The sequence below is a fragment of the Salvia hispanica genome, chromosome 1 (assembly GCF_023119035.1).
Source record: "Salvia hispanica cultivar TCC Black 2014 chromosome 1, UniMelb_Shisp_WGS_1.0, whole genome shotgun sequence".
NCBI lineage: Eukaryota > Viridiplantae > Streptophyta > Magnoliopsida > Lamiales > Lamiaceae > Salvia > Salvia hispanica.
In genome coordinates this window covers 3,280,653-3,299,574 of record NC_062965.1, presented here as the reverse complement: position 1 = coordinate 3,299,574, position 18,922 = coordinate 3,280,653, and the positions used below count along the sequence as shown (strand labels likewise).

The 18,922-nt window shown below is 35.8% G+C and overlaps 1 protein-coding gene across 1 annotated transcript; it reads right to left on the bottom strand.

The window, feature by feature from the left end:
• Window positions 1-9,864: 9,864 nt before the first annotated feature.
• On the bottom strand, window positions 9,865-13,065 carry LOC125202728. Its single transcript, XM_048101172.1, has 4 exons — window positions 12,554-13,065; window positions 10,833-11,327; window positions 10,308-10,409; window positions 9,865-10,154 (listed from the first exon to the last, which is right to left on the bottom strand). Exons 1-4 carry the CDS (start codon window positions 13,025-13,027, stop codon window positions 10,068-10,070), a joined length of 1,158 nt encoding a protein of 385 aa, XP_047957129.1. The 5' UTR covers window positions 13,028-13,065; the 3' UTR covers window positions 9,865-10,067.
• Between the last annotated feature and the right edge of the window lie 5,857 nt (window positions 13,066-18,922).

The following is an 18,922-nucleotide window of genomic DNA, read 5'->3' as shown; positions in this document are numbered from 1 at the left end:
AAGGAGGAAAAATAATTGAAATTGTGTAGTGGATGATGAACCATAAATATAAAGTAAAAGAGGATGAAAAAAAGGTTAACATAAATTGGTGTGGACTATTTTTATGGGACAGACGAAAAAATAAATAAAGCCTATTTCTATAGAACGAAGGAAGTATCTTATTTCAAGCACAGTGTATATACATTGATTAGAGCACTCACAACGCCATCGGAAAAGTGGTTATATCTTAGGGTTGTTCGGTGACATAACTAGAAACTTAAAGAAGCGGTGTTGAAATAATGTAGTCGCATGGCGAGACGTCCATGTTATCTCATGGAGCGGCTAGGCTTTTCTAGTTGTCCATATTAACATAGGTTTGTGTAAAAATGACAACACTTCTTAAAGTGACACTGTGACACCACGTATCCAGCAATATTATAAACATTACACAACAAGAGTATAAATGCTAGACAACAATCTATAGATTGCGGTCTAGCGTATTGGATATTGCTGGGCAAGAAAAAATTCCTGTAAATTGTTGTCTAGTGTATTGGATATTGTTGGCCGAGAAAATTTACCCTTGATCATTTTTTATGATTGACACATGGCAACTGATTATTCGTCCACGTGTACAAATGATTGACTATAAATGGTGATATAGTGTTACTTTAAGAAGTGTTGTCATTTTAACGCACCCCTATTAACATATCCATGATTTTCAATTTATGAGTTCGAAGGTAATATTATAAATTGTATCAAATTATAATTTATCATGTATCTTTTAAAATTTGAATAACGAATTAGAAAATTTCACAAATTTTCAATTGGTTAGATAAAGATTTTGTACATGGAATCAAAATCATATCGGAAAGTAGATATTTTGTACATGGAATTAAAATCATATCGGAAAGTAAAAGGTTACAGGTGCTTAGAAAACAAATAGAGACATAATAAATCTGATATAGAAAATTCAAACATAAATAATTATTCAAAGCAACACTTTAAAGTAAAAACGACACTAATATATTTACATAGATATCGGCATAATAAATAGTAGTAGTACTACTATACCTTTTGAATTCTTGCAACCTCATTCATTTATATTCATAAATTGTTATCCCTGCTTGTTAATGAAATGAAACCTTATTTATATTCTTATCATTTTTATACCAAATACTATATCAATAGTAATTTCACTAGAAAAACACGTGAAAACAAGGCTGAACCATTGTATAACTTATTACTTGGATAGGTCAAATTGGCCGAGCCGAAATGGTAGATTAAATATGGGCCAATGGACTTAACAAAACTAAACCGGCCCAATCTGATACGTAACAAAATTTGTCACTCCCTTCCAAATATTTTGCTCCTTTAAAAATTCCATCATCACTCATCTTCCATACTTATAGCCTTCTAAGAAATTCGGACCCAAAATTTCACCGTTGCTTTGTGATCGAAAATAGAAAGTGAAATACGGAAAATAAAAGATGCAGAGTATATACTTTAACGACTATATTTAATTATAGTTAATGAAAAGAGAACTACTGTAGCTCAAATGGTTAAGTTGGCTGCGAAAGAAACAAAGAGCCTAGTTCATTATAAATTTTGTATCCTTCTATTGCTTCCTTTATGTAATTAAGGAATTTTCACATTATTATCACTCATTTCACAATATTGTTGCATTTAAATCTTAATAATTTCAAAACAAACAAGTGTACATATCATTTGAGTAAATCCCGTTACTACTTAGCCAAGCATTTACTTAAACTCTTAATCCACTTCTTAATACTAACAAACTTCTGCTTGCTAGGACTGAGGTATATCTTCACAACAATGGGCAAGTAAATCCTCCTAAGCTCCTTTATCTTCTCATTGAAACACTCTGCCTCCGCCTCTGCCGCTTTGTGCAACCTCAACCAAGCCTTCTCTATCTTCTCCTTCTCGCCCGCTGCAATCCTCCCTGCTGCAAATCTGGTATTTTTCAGCCATGAGAAGTCACAAAATTTTCACTACTATTTATTATGAGGTGGTGATGCAGCAGCTTCATCATTTTTCTTAATCTTGAAGTAATTGAGTTTAATTAACTCAACAAGAGCTACAACAATCACAAATTATGTTTTATCATTATAACTGGATGAAGACCTAGAGCTAACAAACATAGCAAATACAAATGTATCGACTTGAGAGCTACCAATTCAATTATTCAAATATCACAAATTGTATTTTATACTTTTGTTCACTATACACTTGACGAACACCTCATGATAGAGCTGTTGAATGAAGATAGTTGACTCATTAATTCACAGCTCAAGACTTATGTAGACTTAGTCTTTGTTAGTTTTCAAAATTCCTAATGTTTAGCTATTTTCTGTTTTCGTAGTGGTCCTATTTCTTAGCTATATTCAGTTTAGCAGTTGCATTTTTCTTGTGTAGAGTGCCTATAAATAGCACCTCATATTAGTGGAATAAATAAGTCTTTTGAGTCATTCTTCTAATACACAAATGCTACGTTTATTTCTTTCTTCTTGCTCTACTCTCTGTTTCCAACATTTGTGGCATCTAGAGCTGGTTTCAATTACGATGGCCAGCAACGGAAGTTCGATGAGTGCTACACAACCACTCATTCCAGTCTTCAAAAGAGAAGCTATAAATATTGGAGTATTCGGATGCAGAGGTCTCAAGATCTATGGGACTTCGTGGAGCAGGGATATGCAGATCCCGATGAGGTGAACAGATTGCAGGAGAATAAGAAGAAAGACTCAAAGGCGTTGGCGATCATCCAGCAAGCGGTGCACGACAGCGTCTTCTCCAGAATTGCAACGGCGACCACCTCGAAGCAAGCTTGGTCAACTTTGCAGAAAGAATTCAAGGGAGATTCAAAAGTCATCGTCGTGAGATTGCAATCACTTCGACGTGACTTTGAAACGCTGATCATGAAGAATGGAGAATCTGTGGCTGATTTTTTGTCGAGGGCAATGGCAACAGTCAGTCAAATGCGATCTTGTGGAGATAAGATCACGGATCAGACCATCATTGAGAAGGTGCTCAGAAGCTTGACTCCAAAGTTTGATCATGTTGTAGCTGCAATTGAAGAATCAAAGGACCTATCGGTTTTTTCATATGAAGAACTGATGGGATCTCTTCAAGCTCGTGAGTCAAGGATTAACTGATCGTTTGAAAAGTCTGATGAAAAAGCTTTTCAAGTGAAAGGTGAATTTTCCAATCAAAAGGAGTTCTCTACAGTAAGAGGACGAGGCAAAGGAGGTTTCCGAGGTTGCGGGCGTGGCCAAGGTCGAGGTCGTGGCGGTCGATCTGATGCAAAGCAATATTTTGGTGGACAGCAAGGCGATAAGAGCCAAATTCAATGTCATAATTGTGGCAAATATGGGCACGTGAAAGCAGATTGTTGGTCGAAGGAAAAACAAGCAAATTGCGTCCAAGAAGAGGCGAATGATAACAAGTTATTCATGGCGGTTGCAGACGCCGTGGATGTGCCGAATGATGCGTGGTTCGTGGATAGTGGTTGCTCGAATCACATGTGTTCCAACAAGGAGATGTTCAAAGAGCTCGATGAATCTCACAAGATTCAAGTCAGGCTAGGTGATGACAAATCTATTCAAGTTGAGGGGAAAGGTACTGTTGCAGTAAAGGATGGCCATGGTAACACCAAACTCATTTATAATGTCTATTTTATTCCACACTTGGCACATATTTTGTTGAGTGTTGGGCAATTGATATCTACTGGATATATGGTGGTGTTTGATGATCGTTTGTGTCGTCAAAGAAAAAAAATCTGGGCAAATAATTGCAAAGGTTTGCATGATGGAGAATAGAATGTTTCCACTGCGAATATCAAATGTGGAGAAATACGCTCTTGTTTCTAGCACGCAAGAGGCGTAGAGGCTGTGGCATTTACGATATGGGCATCTCAACACCAATGGATTAAAGCTTCTACGCGAGAAAGGTATGATTCATGGGATGCCTAAATTTGATGATTTTGATTTATGTGAAGGATGTATCTATGGGAAACAGAGGAGGAAATTCTTTCCTAGTGGTGTATCGTGGAGAGCTTCTAATTGTCTTGAGCTCATTCATGCTGATTTGTGCGGGCCTATAAATACGGAGTCGATTGGTGGAAGTCGGTATTTCTTTCTAATTACCGATGATTATAGTCGCATGAGTTGGGTTTATTTTATGAAAAATAAATCCGAAGCCTTTGAGAACTTCAAGAATTTCAAGGCTATGGTGGAGAAGCAAAGTGAGAAGAGCATCAAGGTTCTTCGTACAGATAGGGGTGGTGAGTTTTGCTCTAATGAATTTAATCATTTTTGCGAGACTAATGGAATACGCAGAGAGTTGACAGCACCTTATACGCCGGAGCAGAATGGTGTGGCGGAGAGGAAAAATCGCACCATTGTAGAGATGGCGAGAAGCGTGTTGAAGGCGAAGCATCTCCCCAACTCCTTGTGGGCAGAAGCTGTTGCTACTGCCGTATTCTTGCTGAATTTATCTCCTACAAAAGCTGTTCAAAATCGCACACCATATGAAGCTTGGGGAGGTACGAAGCCGACGGTGAGCCATCTAAAGGTTTTTGGATGCGTAGCTTATGCTTTGGTGAGCTCTCAACATCGTCGAAAGCTTGACGTGAAATCTGAAAAGTGTATCTTCATTGGGTACTCTTCTCAATCTAAAACATACAAGTTATATAAACCTCTTAGTGGAAAAGTTATTATCAGCAGAGACGTTGTTTTTCATGAAGATGCTGGTGGGATTGGGAGAGCAAGCAAGATGATCCATATACTCTCTTCCCGCTGGACACGAGTGATGCAGATTCTGGTGTGAATTCGCCGCACAGCAGCCCTCCGAATTCACCACAAAACAGCCCCATAAACTCACCAAATATTACTCCAAACACTACTTCTCCAAATACGCCTCATACCAGCCCTATAAATCCTCCAAACTTAAATACACCACCTTCATTAAGTAGTTGTTCATCTCTCGAAACACCCCCTCCACGAGGCTATAGGTCTCTAACTGAACTTTATGATAGATGTACTTTTGCTCTTATGGTTGCGGATCCAAATCGGTTCCATGATGCTGCTGGAGAAGAGAAGTTGCAGAATGCAATGAATGAGGAGATTGTAGCAATTGAAAAGAATGGAACTTGGATGCTGGAAGACTTGCCGGAAAATAAGAGTGCTATTGGTTTGAAGTGGGTGTTCAAGACGAAGTATAATGCAGATGGGAGTGTGCAGAAATACAAGGCTCGTTTGGTTGTCAAGGGCTATGCGCAGAAGCAGGGCATCGACTACGAGGAAACGTTCTCTCCGGTTGCTCGCTTCAAAATCGTGAGAATGTTCTTGTCTTTGGCTGCTCATCTTAAGTGGCCTATCTATCAACTTGATGTCAAGTCTGCGTTTCTGAACGGAGACTTGGAGGAGGAAGTCTATGTCATGCAGCCGGAAGGATTTGTTGTTGAAGGCATGGAGGATAAGGTCTATAGGTTGAAGAAAGCTTTATATGGCTTGAAGCAGGCTCCGCAAGCGTGGTACAACAAGCTGGATTCGTTTTTCTAGCAAAATGGATTTGAACGAAGTGCTAATGAGCCTACGTTGTATGCAAAGAAGGGAAGTAACGGTAGCTTGCTCCTTGTTTGTGTATATGTTGATGATATAATATATATGGGATCTTCTAACTCTCTTATTACTGAGTTCAAAGAGAGTATGATGAATATGTTTGAGATGACAGATTTGGGTTTGCTTAATTATTTTCTTGGATTGGAAATTAAGCAAGGAGAAGATGGAGTGTTCGTTTTCCAGAAAAAGTATGCCGATGATCTTCTCAAACGCTTCAACATGACGAATTGCAGAGCTGCAGTTACTCCCATGAATATGATTGAAAAGTTGCAGCTCAAAGATGGTACGGAGGAAGCTGATGCAGTAAGCTTTCGGAGTCTAGTTGGAGGTTTGATTTATTTAACGCATACGAGGCCCGATATTGCCTTTGCCGTTGGTATGGTTTCCAGATTTATGCACAATCCAACACGTCAACATTTTGGAGCTGCAAAAAGGATTCTTCGCTACATAGCTGGAACTCAAAATTTTGGTATTTGGTACTCAAATGTTGCTGATTTTGAGTTGGTTGGGTTCACGGACAGTGATTGGGCAGGTTCGGTGGATGATAGGCGAAGTACTTCAGGCTACGTATTCAATCTCGGGTCAGGAGCTGTGACATGGAGTTCGAAGAAGCAAGGAGTAACAACGCTTTCGACTGCAGAACAGAGTATGTGGCTGCTACTTCTTCAGCTTGTCAAGGAGTGTGGTTGAGAAGGTTATTGGCTGATTTCGAGCAGGAGCAGAAGAAGGCTACTGGAATTTTCTGTGATAATCAATCAGCTGTTGCGATTGCAAAGAATCCAGTTATGCACGGGAGAACGAAGCACATCGATATTAAGTTTCACTTCATAAGAGATTTGATTAATGAAGGGGTCATCTCTTTGAAGTTTTGCAGCAGCATTGAGAACTTGGCTGATATTTTCACCAAGTCGTTGTCTTTGGAGAAGCACGTCAAGTTCAGAAATATGCTCGGAGTGTGCAATTATGAATAAGGGGGAGTGTTGAATGAAGATCGTTGACTCATTAATTCACAGCTCAAGACTTATCTAGACTTAGTCTTTGTTAGTTTTCAAAATTCCTAATGTTTAGCTATTTTCTGTTTTCGTAGTGGTCCTATTTCTTAGCTATATTCAGTTTAGCAGTTGCATTTTTCTTGTGTAGAGTGCCTATAAATAGCACCTCATTTCAATCGAATAAATAAGTCTTTTGAGTCATTCTTCTAATACACAAAGGCTACGTTTATTTCTTTCTTCTTGCTGTACTCTACTCTCTGTTTCCAACATTTGCTACCAGACATAGCAAATACTAATGTATCAAGTTGAGAGCTACCAATTCAAATATCACAAATAATTGTGTTTTACACTTTTCTTCATTATACATTTGACGAAGACCTCGTGAGAGCTATCAGACAGAAAATTTAAATGTATCGCTTTAGAGCTACCAATTCAAATACAAATTGTATTTTATAGTAGTACATTTTTTTGGTTATACACTTGACGATCGAAGACTTCATGAGAGCTAACAGACATAGGAAATACAAATGTATCGAAAAATGTTCCAAAAAACGTTCCTTCCGAATCTTTTTTTTTTTTCAATTTTTGTAAGTTCCATAAAATTAAATAGTTCACTTAAACTTTTGGCTAGTTTTTTTCTTTTATGAGGCGTGCTTTACAAATTTCGCATTAAAACACATTCATCCTCAAAGTCCTTATTTTTATGAGATGGGTGAATTATCATTTAAAAATACAAAAAATAGACACAATTACTTGTGTTTAAATTTTTTTATAAATATAATTTAGGATAAAAAAGAATACGACACTTAATCGTATTAAAAAATGACTTTTGCTATATTTTTAGTGGAGACTAATTGTCTTTATGGTGCTTATGTTCAATCAATTTATACACATTTTGATTTGTCTTGCTTGTTCATTTCTAAACATTCATGCGTATACACCAATTTCGTAATAAGCGTATAACAGCATGGTTTATTCAATTTTTTGGGGGCTTTAAAGTTTAGTATATTCATCAATTTATATACTACTCCCTCCATCCCCGTTTAATTATCACTTTTGGGGGGGTTTAATGTTTAGTGTATTCATCAGTTTCTTGTCTTAGTAGATATATGTCTAATTCTGGTCCTGTTCACTGGGAAGCTCTGAAATGGCTTCTGAGATACTTGAAGCTAACTGCTAAGTATGGTTTATGCTATTCTAAGTGTGATGAAGGTATTTTACTAACTGGTTTTGTGGATTCCAATTATGCTAATGATAGGGCCAAGAGGAAGTCACCTATTTCCTATGTGTTTATAGTTTGTAGATCTTGTATGAGTTGGAAATCCCAATTGCAGCACATAGTGGCCTTGTCTACTACTGACTCAGAGTATATTGCTATCACTGAAGCAATGAAAGAGGCAGTATGGTTAAAGGGAGTGCTTTCTGAACTTAAGTTTATGAAATCTTCTCCTGTTGTGTTTTCCGATTCTCAATCTGCAATTCAGTTTTGTAAAAATCATGTATTCCATGATAGGACAAAGAATATAGATGTAAGATTTCATAACATAAAAGATATTGTAGAAAAACATGAGGTTTTTCTTCAAAAGGTACATACATATAAAAACCTAGCTGACATGGGAACCAAGCCCTTACCATTAGAAAAACTTCTTTTCTACATTAAATACTTGCACTTTGATCTAGGATAGGTTGCATGTCCCGGGGAAAGACCTTAGCCACCTTATCAGCTGTGGTAAGGGTGGTAGGTAGCTGAAAGCATGAAGTCCTTTAGACAAATGGGTGTCAGCCCCTCTGGTGTTTAAAGGCAACCTGGTGGTTTTCCAAAATGCTAATGAACCTGGGTGCTAAGGGAACTACCTTGTAGGTTGTGATAAGTTGTACCTTAGCCTGTCATACATGATTGGTTTATCAGAATAAAGTCCAAGGTAGAGTATATTGGATAATTGTGGACTTCTATTTGGGTTGCATCTTTTATTTAGGCCCGGGTGAAATTATTTGGGTTGAGCCCAATTACTTACTCACACCCTCTAGATGCTGCCATGTGTCCCTTCTCTCGGCTCTTGCTTCTACACCGTTGGATCTAGGGCTGTGGTTGATATACGAGAGGGAGCCGGTTAGGCTCCTCACTGTTCATTGACTTCTCTCTCTCGACGCGTGCCGAATTCTCTCTTGTTTCCCTCTCTTCTCCGACGAGTTCTCCGGTTGATTTATGTGGTTTATCACTGTTTCTTGGAGTGATTAACCTCTTGTGAGTGTTGGGGAAAGCAATCCTTTCGATTGCTTGTGTTCTGGAAAAACCTAGGATTTGTGGTGATTGAGTGTTCTGCTTCGAGTTGTGTTCGGTTGAACTTGATCCGGTGTGAAGGGGTCTTGTGGTGAAGGCATCGGTGGTGTGAGGGTGCACTCTAACCAGTCCAGCTGTGTGGTTTGGCGGGTTCTGAGCCAATCTCTTTAATCTATTTGATGTTCTTGTTTCTTATTAGTAATTTCCTTTAGATCCGAGAGGATCTTACTTGTTGTTGCTAATTTGTGCTTTAAGTGTGCAGGTTGTGGAGACTACAAGACTTGATAGCTTAGATCCTTTCAAGAGCTAGGGTTTCTTGTTCTTGCATTAAAATCTGTAACACTTGTGTAATATCAGCCACTGTTGAGACTACAATACGTGTTAATGATAGTTTATGACCTCAACTTTGATTAACATTTAATTATGTTTAAAGGCCATGATAAATGTTCTCTCCATCCGCCATTACTTGTCACTACTTTCATTTTCGGTCCATCGGCCAATTCTTGTCACACTTACGTTAGACTATTTTTGGTAATGGACCCACATTCGATTAATTCATTTTCACTCACAACAAAACTAGTACTCCCTCCGTCCCACTTAAGATGACACGTTTTCCTTTTTAGTTTGTTTCAACTAAGATGACACATTTCCCTTTTTGGTAACTTTCTCTCTCCAATTAATACACTCAACCACTTTTTCTCACTCCTATTAAAATATTCATCTATCTTCATCTCTCTACTTTAATACCTACACCCACCTTCTCTCTCTCCACACTTTAACCAATAACTCCTAAAATCCCGTGCCGGCTAAGCAATGTGTCATCTTAGCCGGGACGGAGGGAGTATAAAAAAGTAAGACTCACATTCCATTAACTTTTTCTATCCATTTTCCTTTATACTCCCTCCGTCCCCCAAAGTTTGTCCCAATTTGGCCCGATGCAGATTTAAGAAATAGTTCACAAGACATCAGTCTCATAACAAAAAATTCCAAAAGCAACGAGAACAAACAACAGCAGCTAGCAGCTAGCAGGTAGTTCATGAATGCAAATTAAAAACAAAAAAAGAAAAATGATATAACAAAGCAAACATAAAAAGCCCAAAGGATGTCATCGGTACCAAAGATCACCGTAGACTTTTCACCTTTTTCTTCCTTATGAATTTATTTTGCTCTCTCATATATTCACAAAATAGTGCAGGAGCTGAAGGTGGAAAAGGCCCCGAATTTGACTGCTGTGTCAAGTAAATAATATGCAGCCTTCCTTTTATTCTGAGATGCATCAACAAAGAGCAATGTGTTAATCAAATTGAGTTTCATTTTATCTTTGCTTGCATATACTATATCATTTTCATAAAACTAATTTTCATATCTATAATATTTCTCGTTCCAAAATTCAAATAAAAACAAATTATGCGTACTTACCCACTTTGGTTTTGGTGGTGCTTGAACAATTGCATTTTCTATCATAACTACAGTGCCTTCATGTTGTAATGGAAACATGGAATTTGTGGGTCTATTCCTAGCCTGCAGCCACAAACAAGAGATTTACCGACTATAAAGGGAAAAGCGAACTGCATTATTCATAAATTCGAATCGAATATTACGTACTGTATACTCATATTTTAATTATTTTTATGGACATTCCAAAACAGCAAAATGAGACTATTTTTAATGGACAGAAAGAGTATATAAGTGATAGGAACACAAAAACCAATTAGTGATCCCAAATTGAAAACCTATCTATGCATGGTCAGTTTAATTTAATCCATAGTCTACGATCAACTATGATACCATGATAGAAATGCATAGATTCCATCCTAAAATCAATTTGTGATATGAGGAGAAACCATAAGACTTATATTGTGATTTTAGATTCTCTTTACACTAACATGAGATAGTTATATCTTTATTTCTAGTTTCAATTTCCAGCAATAAGATCAACATTACCTCATTAGAATTTACCCCCGACGCATGTGCAAGCTCCGGATCTCTCATAGCTTGCAAAAATGCATAATTGTCCAGAAACTGAGACCGGCCGTCGTGATTATGATTGCATTTCCGCATCTGATAGCAATCACAACACAGATGGAATGAGGTTTTCGGATTCTTAAAGCAGTCGACACAGGAGAAGAATATTCCGGGGATGAATTCAGCGCAGCAGTCGCAGAAGGGGCGGCCACTCCTAATGATGTAATACAATGTCATGACATCATAGAAGTCTAGGGTGCCTCTGTTGTCTAGGTCAAGCTTGTCGAAGAAAGAACGGTTTTGCATGAAGGAATAGCCTTCGTGCTTCATGAAGGCTATGAACTCGGAAAGATCGACTTGACCGTCTCCATCTGTGTCCATGGATTTGTAAAATTCTCTTGCTAATTTTTTGACCTGTGGAGATCCTGCTCGGTAATGGGCTTTTGCGATTACGTGTAGTTCTTCCATTCCTTTCTGTTTTAATTCATGTTCCAACAACATCATTAATATTCTCACACAAATGTTGAGACTACATTAGTACTGTGTTAGTTACACCATAGTTTATGACCTCAGCTCTGATTAAGTTTCATTATGTGTTTGGGCTGTTGGGCATATCAGTATGGTCTTAAGAAATGTGAAGTGAAGTGATAGAAAAATACTCCCTCTGTTTCCGGCAATTAAAGACGCATAAATTATTTGATTTATAAAATAAATGAATGAAAAAGTTAATGAATGTGTGTCTATCAAAATCATATCTTTTGTCTAAACATCAAACCATGTACATTTTGTGTACCATAAATAAATATACGTAAAAAATATATGAATTATGTACATTATTAAAAATATTACTCCCTCCGTTCGAGTATAATGTACATTACTAGTCTGTATATGTAAGATTGGTTTTGAAATTAACACACCCATGTGAGTCTCATTTTTTATATATGTGTAATGAGTTAGTGGAGCATTTATCAAAAATAGAAAAAAGGTAAATGTGTCTTTAAATAACGGACAATCTAAAATGACAAAATTTATCAGATGTTGGTGGACGATGGAAGTATTAGTGGATTTAAAATGACACACCCACGTGAGTCTCATTTTTTATAAATGTGTCTTTAAACTATCTCTGTCCTTTAAAAATAGAAACTAATTCAATTTCGGTCCGTCCCTAAAATATACTCCCTCCGTCCCGGATAATTCGGGTCACTTTGACCGGGTACGGGTTTTAAGAATTGTAATGAAAAATGGGTTGAAAAAGTTAGTGGAATGTGGGTCCTACTTTTATATATTAGTTTTATAATAAAATGTGAGTAAGAATGAGTTAGTGGAATATGGGGTCCACTACCAAAAATGGTAAAAGTGAAGTGGGACAAATTATGTGAGACGGACTGAAATGGAAAACTGGGACAAATTATCTGAGACGGAGGGAGTAAAAACTTTCTAAATTTTCTATTTTAAGAAGTGGACCCCATAATCCACTTTCACTATTTCAATTATTTTTTTTTCTCTCTTATTTTAGCTATTTTTTTCTTTTATCCTCTCTTACTTTGTTAATTTTTTGTCTATCATTTATCGATTGCACATTAAAACACGTGTTATATAAGTGTAGTGATTTGATGTGAGGTCCTATAATTCTAAATAGATAAAAAAAAAATAAATGAGACTTTAAGGATCTCGTGAGACATTATTTTGTGTATGAATACCTTTTTTTGGACTTTTTCATCCTCAGCCGTACGATTCCTGAGGAGCGTGAGCAGAGAGTGATGATCCATCATGTTCTGCACAGAGTGCTCATGCGGCAACTCAGCGCCACGGCGGTAGCAAGAGCAGCAGAGGTCGTACGTATCTTCGCCTCTTCCCAAGCAAAGCGAGCAAGAGAAGTAGGGCCCCACCAGCAGCTCCGAGCAGCCGCTGCATTTGCCTATGGCCACCTTCTTCTCCATGTAGTAAAGGCACAGAAACTCATCGAAATCGAGGCACCCGTCGCCGTTCTTGTCAAGTTTCTGGAACACGGCATCCGCGCATAGCCACAAGCTCACCGACTTCTTGAACTCCGCCAGGCTTATCTTCCCGTCGCTGTCGACGTCGAGTTTTGCGAAGGATTGTTCGATCGATATCTTCTCGGCGTCGCTTGCTCTGTCGTAGTAGGATCTCGCGATTTCTCTCATTCCTTCCATATCTCTCTCTCTCTCTCTGTTAAAATGAATGTGTGATAGAAAATAATTATCTAAACTGACCTACAAAATTTGTCCACTAGCTGGAATGATATGCGAAGATACTAAGACTGATATATAAAAATTTGATAAACTAAGCCGTTTCTCTTCTACTCTGTTTCTTAAAAACAAGGATATTTGAAATACTCCCTCTGTTCCTTCATAGTTGAGTCATTTTTCCATTTCGGAAAGTTTCCTCATAGTTGAGTCATTTCCATTTATAGTAATTTTTCCCCCTCTCTTACTTTACTCTCTCTTACTTTATTCTCTCTACTTTATTCACTTTTTACTTTATTCTCTCTACCTTTTTCTCTTTCTTACTTTTTTATCTATTTATTTAACACACTCAACATTCATTTCTTAAACTCCCTGCCGAAAAGTTCCGCCTCAACTATGAGGGAACGGAGGGAGTAACACGTATTAATGCAAAATTTAATAAAGTAAAAGAGAGAGAGAGAGAAAAAAAAATTGGTAAAATAAGAGATATGAAGAAAAAACTGGTTAAGTAGGAGAAAGGGAGAGAAAAAAGTAATGGAATTAATGTTAGTGGATTATGGGATCCACTCTATTAGAGAGTGTAAATGGTATAAGTGGTAAATAAATTGATGTATAAGTGTGTAAAGATTTCCAAAAATGAAAAGTTTGAAAGTTGCTATTTTTAAGAAACGGACTAAAAAGAAAAGAGTTGTTATTTTTAAGAAACGGAAGAAGTATTAGAGTGATATGTTTTAAAACCCGGACCGGTGAGTGAACCGACGAGACTACTGGTTCACGGTTCAACTGGTCCAACCGGTCGAACCACTGATCCAACGAAAATACTATTATAAATATTAAAAAATATATAATTAATTAAAATGTACTACCAGTAAACTATAAGTTTAAAATATAGATAAACTTATTATTATTATTAAAAGAAGTTTAAAAATTTATCAATAAACCAATAAGATCAGTATTTAAAAATAAATAAATGGTGCATTAGAAGTGAGAAAAATGATAAATTTCCAAATAAAAATATCCTAGCTCCCCTCCAAACCACTGACGCACCTGCCAACCTACCATCCACTCCTATTCTGATAAACCGCCTTCCACGTCTTAGTAACTATTGAAATCACAATTTTCAGAATTTTTTCATCTCCCTTTCACCTCTTCTTCCATGCATGACATACCTCAAGCTCTTTCTTTTGGGCATACGTCACCACGAATCTGCCTCGGCCTCACCTATTGTAGGGTTCAGTGGGCCTGTGGGGGTAGGGGGCTCTGTGCGGAACAAAGTTGGTGCAGGGGTGAACCGACGGCGTTGCTTCCGGCGAGTTTAAGGAAAAAAAAAAGTAGGAATTGTTGTCTTGACCGGTCAAACCGGCTAGCGGTTTCCGGCCAAACCGCCCAGTTTTACCGGTCCAAAAAGGCTCGACATTCCAACGGTTTTACATGCTCAACCGGACCGGACAGGCACCGGTTCGCGACCGAACCAGTCCAACCGGCCGGTCCGGTCCAGTTTTTGAAACACTGTGTATAACCAACAATAATTACTCCCTCCGTCTCAGAGTAGATGTCACACTTAGGAGATGACATATGACTTTAGGAGATGTTATTTTGTGTTAAGTGATGAGAGAAAATATAATTTAATAATTGATGTGAGAGGGAACTTTTTCCAAAAGAGGAAATGTGATATATTTTGTACGACAAACTAAAAAAGAAAGTGTGACATCTACTATGGGACGGAGGGAGTAGTGTTGTTTTAATTCATTATTAAGGGCTGTAAAAGAGATAATAAGTGAGAGAAAATTTTTAGTTTTAAACAATCCAAAATTGTTGTAAATATTTTAAAAATATTACTAGCGTAAATAATTAGACTTTTTAATAATAGAATTTAGTTTCTAGGACATTCTGAATAGGACTAAGTCACTATAGACCGTAAGATATAAACAGGGAACGGTCATCGATTTTGTGAGAAAAAAATTACTAACAAATGAAGGGTCACTTTATTTTTTATAAGCTCGATCGAGCAAACACATATATAGACGATTTCAACGAATAGTTATAATTGCATAAGTGAGACTAATAAGAAAAAGCTTTATTAAGCGTAGTTGTAGTTGACATGAATTATTAATTTTCTCAACTCCGAAGCTGTCGTCAGTTAATTATTATATACACCGAGTCACTGAAAACTTTGTAGTAGGTAATTGGCTGAAGCCAGAAATCGGCAAGGTAAAGAAATTGAAAATGACATTTTTAGGGCAAATTGAAAAAAGAAAAACTAAATTTTGTGTTTGGTATATTTATAATTTCAAAAAAATAATTATATCAGAATATTGACATTTTTCTTAATTATTTAATAATTTAGTATAATTTTGGAGAAATTATATATGATCGTGCAGATGATAAATATTATGCAAACAAACTGTTTGATTACTTAAACGATGTCATTTAATGAACTTAGTTGATTATGTATTTAATTAGTATTATACATGTACCATCTTTAACAATTTTTAAAAAGTTGCAAAATGGGTAAGAAATTGACTAAAATTTCATGATATTTTTTAGCAATTTATTTCTATATTCTTAGGAGAAGGGGAGCGGTGTATTCAGATCTCTCCATCTATTTATATATTCATCATTAAAATTTAAATGACACGAATTAAGTTTTAAGTTGTTAATTTTCCGAGTATTGAGCTTGTTAGTTCCTTTCGAGTTTCGACGAATAATCATGAAAATGCTGTCGACTTATTCTTATGTCATGGCGGAAAAAGTAAAATTACAGACAAATGGGTTTCGGGAATCAGAAACAACTTTTTAAAGAAATTATAGTATATCCTACTTTTGAATTGATCAACTCTAATGGTGGTCAATAATAAATAATAGAAGTGACAATATATTCTATACGTTAAATTCATTCAAAAACCCACTTATAATAACTTTGGAATACAAATTGAAATTTTAGAAGTTAAAATAATAGTATATGAGAAATATTAATGACACTAAATTGACACAATCAACGTTTGGGGTGTAATAACTACCAATAGGCAGACTTTAGAGTTTAGATCCAACACCACCTTGCATGTAATTTTAAAATTTAGCACTGGTCCTTTAAAAATAAACCTTTTAGATTGATTATGTTGCCACTTCCACAACCGGCAATTTGGTGCTCGTCTCATTTCTGTCTTATTTTTGTGCAATTAAATACTCTCTGTCCCATATTATCCATAATATACGTAATACTTTTCTTTTTTAGTTTATCTAAAAAAAATGTTACAATTTTATTTTTTTTTTAAATTCTCTTTTAAATTACTCCCTCCGTCCCAGAGAAGTTGGCATACTTTGAAAATGGCACGGGATTTTAGGAGGTTTTATTTTGTGTGTTAAATGGAGAGAGAAAATATAATTTTTATATTCATGTGAGAGAGAACTTTTTTCAAAAAGGGAAATGTGACATCTTTTGTGGGACAAACTAAAAAGGAAAGTGAGCCAACTTCTCTGGGACGGAGGGAGTAATATTTTATAAAATTATATTTTGTCTCATCACTTCCACAGTATTCCCTTTGTTCCATGGTAGTTGAGATATTTCAATTTCTACAATCGTTTTGAAAAAATGATAGGAGTAATAAATATTTAAAGTTAAGAAATAGTATAGTAAGAGAAAGAATAATGTAGATAAGATTCTTCTCTTCAGGTATTCTCTCTCATGCTTTATTCTCTCTCATTTTTAACTATGTATTATCATTTTTTTCTAAACGAGTGCAAAAATGAATGACTCAACTACCTCAGAATGGAGGGAGCACAAAATAATATCTCCTAAAATCTTGTGCACTGAAGTGTGATATCTGTTAGGAGACGGAGAGATTACATACACTAGTGAAAAGGACAGAATATTGAAAAGCTAAAAATTAAATGTTGACTTTGTAGGATTCAATGCATATTAGTGATTGATAGGGTGATTATAGTGAGAAGTTTGACCAAGTGTTGCATAATACTCCTATTCGATTGTATCAATTTGTTTATTCAGACTATGATTGTGGTACGGGTACCTCATTGGTTAATGGATAAGATTTCTTTAAAATACCCCAATCAACTAGTTTAATTTTTTCTAATGATTGTGGGGCTAGAATTAAGAAGGAAAAAAGACAAAAGATATGAAAAGAATTTGAATACCATCCCTATAGATGTAAATGCAAATATACGGAAATGACCGATTAAGATAGTTAGAGAAAGGGAGTCGATTTTAACCGTCTTTCTCGACTAATTAAACAAGTGATGTTATGTTTCAGCACTTCTCTATTTTCAGTTGTCTTACACTTATTAGGGTAGTAATTTTATTTCTCTATCTACATAATATTAGAGCTGGACTAAAATCTAGAGGCGAATTAACAGAAATAAGATATTTCCATAAATTAAATACTACCTCCGTCCCTCAAAATTTGCTACACTCTGACCCGACACGGATTTTAAGAAATGTAATGGAAAGTGAGTTGAAAAAGTTGGTGGGATGTGGGTCCTATTTTTAAAGTATTAGTTTTATAATAAAATGTGAGTAGGAATGAGTTAGTGGAATATGAAGTCCACTACCAAAAATGGTAAAAGTGAAGTGTATCAAATTTTCAGGGACGGACCAAAATGGTAATATGTATCAAATTTTCAGGGACAGAGGTAGTATTACTATTAGAGCATATATGACAATGATCAATACAAAAATGCATCTTAATATCGAAATGCAGACCAAATCGTAACCCTAGGATTAGGTGATCTGATGGTCAATAATTAACCAAAAACACAGAAGATCTTTATTAATCAGTTTTAGGTCATTTATAAAATTTGAATTAAAGGTTATTTTTAGACCATTTCAGGTCATGTTTACTAAAAATGACCTACAAATAAACTTATAAATGACCTAAACATGCTCTCCGTACATTTTGGTTCTGCGTTTTATATTTAAGGTCTAGTTTTGTATAGATCAAAATCCACATATAACATTTTTATAAAAAATTACTACCTTCGTCCCATAATAAGAGTCACATTTTTTATTTCAGTCTGTCCTACAATAACAGTCACATTTTACATTTACCATAAATGATAAGTAGATCTTACAGTCCACTAACTCACTTCACTTACATTTTATTATAACACGAATATAAAAAAGTGAGTCTCATCCTATATTAACTTTTCTATTTCACTAATTTTTATATTTCTTAGAACTCGTACCTATACCATACATAACTCCTATCGTGGGAAAAAGACAGTAACGTAACACTAAAATTGCATGTACCATTTCAAGCTTCATCTATTTAATTAGTCACTTGCAAAGTCTTTAATTAGTCACTTGCAAAGTCTTGTGGAAAGAATAATTAATTGGTGATAGCTTCGGAATTGACATGCAAATTAATAAAATTAGTTAGTGATGTCAAATAGGCTTAAAAAAAAAAAAACAAATAAGTCACCGGGCAATTATAATTATATTATTGAAATTTGAAACCGTCCAACTTGGTGCTATTGTGTGATTGGTCGATCGAGCTTGGTGACTTATTTGTTTTTTCTTTTTTAAGTCTATTTGACATCACTAACTAATTTTATTAATTTGCATGTCAATTCCGAAGCTATCACCAATTAATTATTCTTTCCGCAAGACTTTGCAAGTGACTAATTAAATAGTTGAAGCTTGAAATGGTAAATGCAATTTTAGTGTTACGTTACTATCCTCGTCCCAAAATAGGATTCATGTATGGTATAGGTACGAGTTCTAAGAAATGTAAAACTAGTGGATTAGAAAAGATTACGTAGAATGTGATTCACTTTTTTTATTAATTTTATAATAAAATATAAGTGAAGTGAGTTAGTGGAATGTGAGACCTACTTACCATTTATAAT

Bases quoted from the DNA above. Each gene is read 5' to 3' on its own strand.
- LOC125202728 (XM_048101172.1), bottom strand. From the start codon at position 13,027: ATGGAAGGAATGAGAGAAATCGCGAGATCCTACTACGACAGAGCAAGC. The intron at 11,328-12,553 runs GTATTCATACAC...GAATTAAAACAG, and splicing joins ATGAAAAAGTCCAAAAAAAG to AAAGGAATGGAAGAACTACA. The intron at 10,155-10,307 runs GTAAGTACGCAT...GATGCATCTCAG, and splicing joins CACCACCAAAACCAAAGTGG to AATAAAAGGAAGGCTGCATA.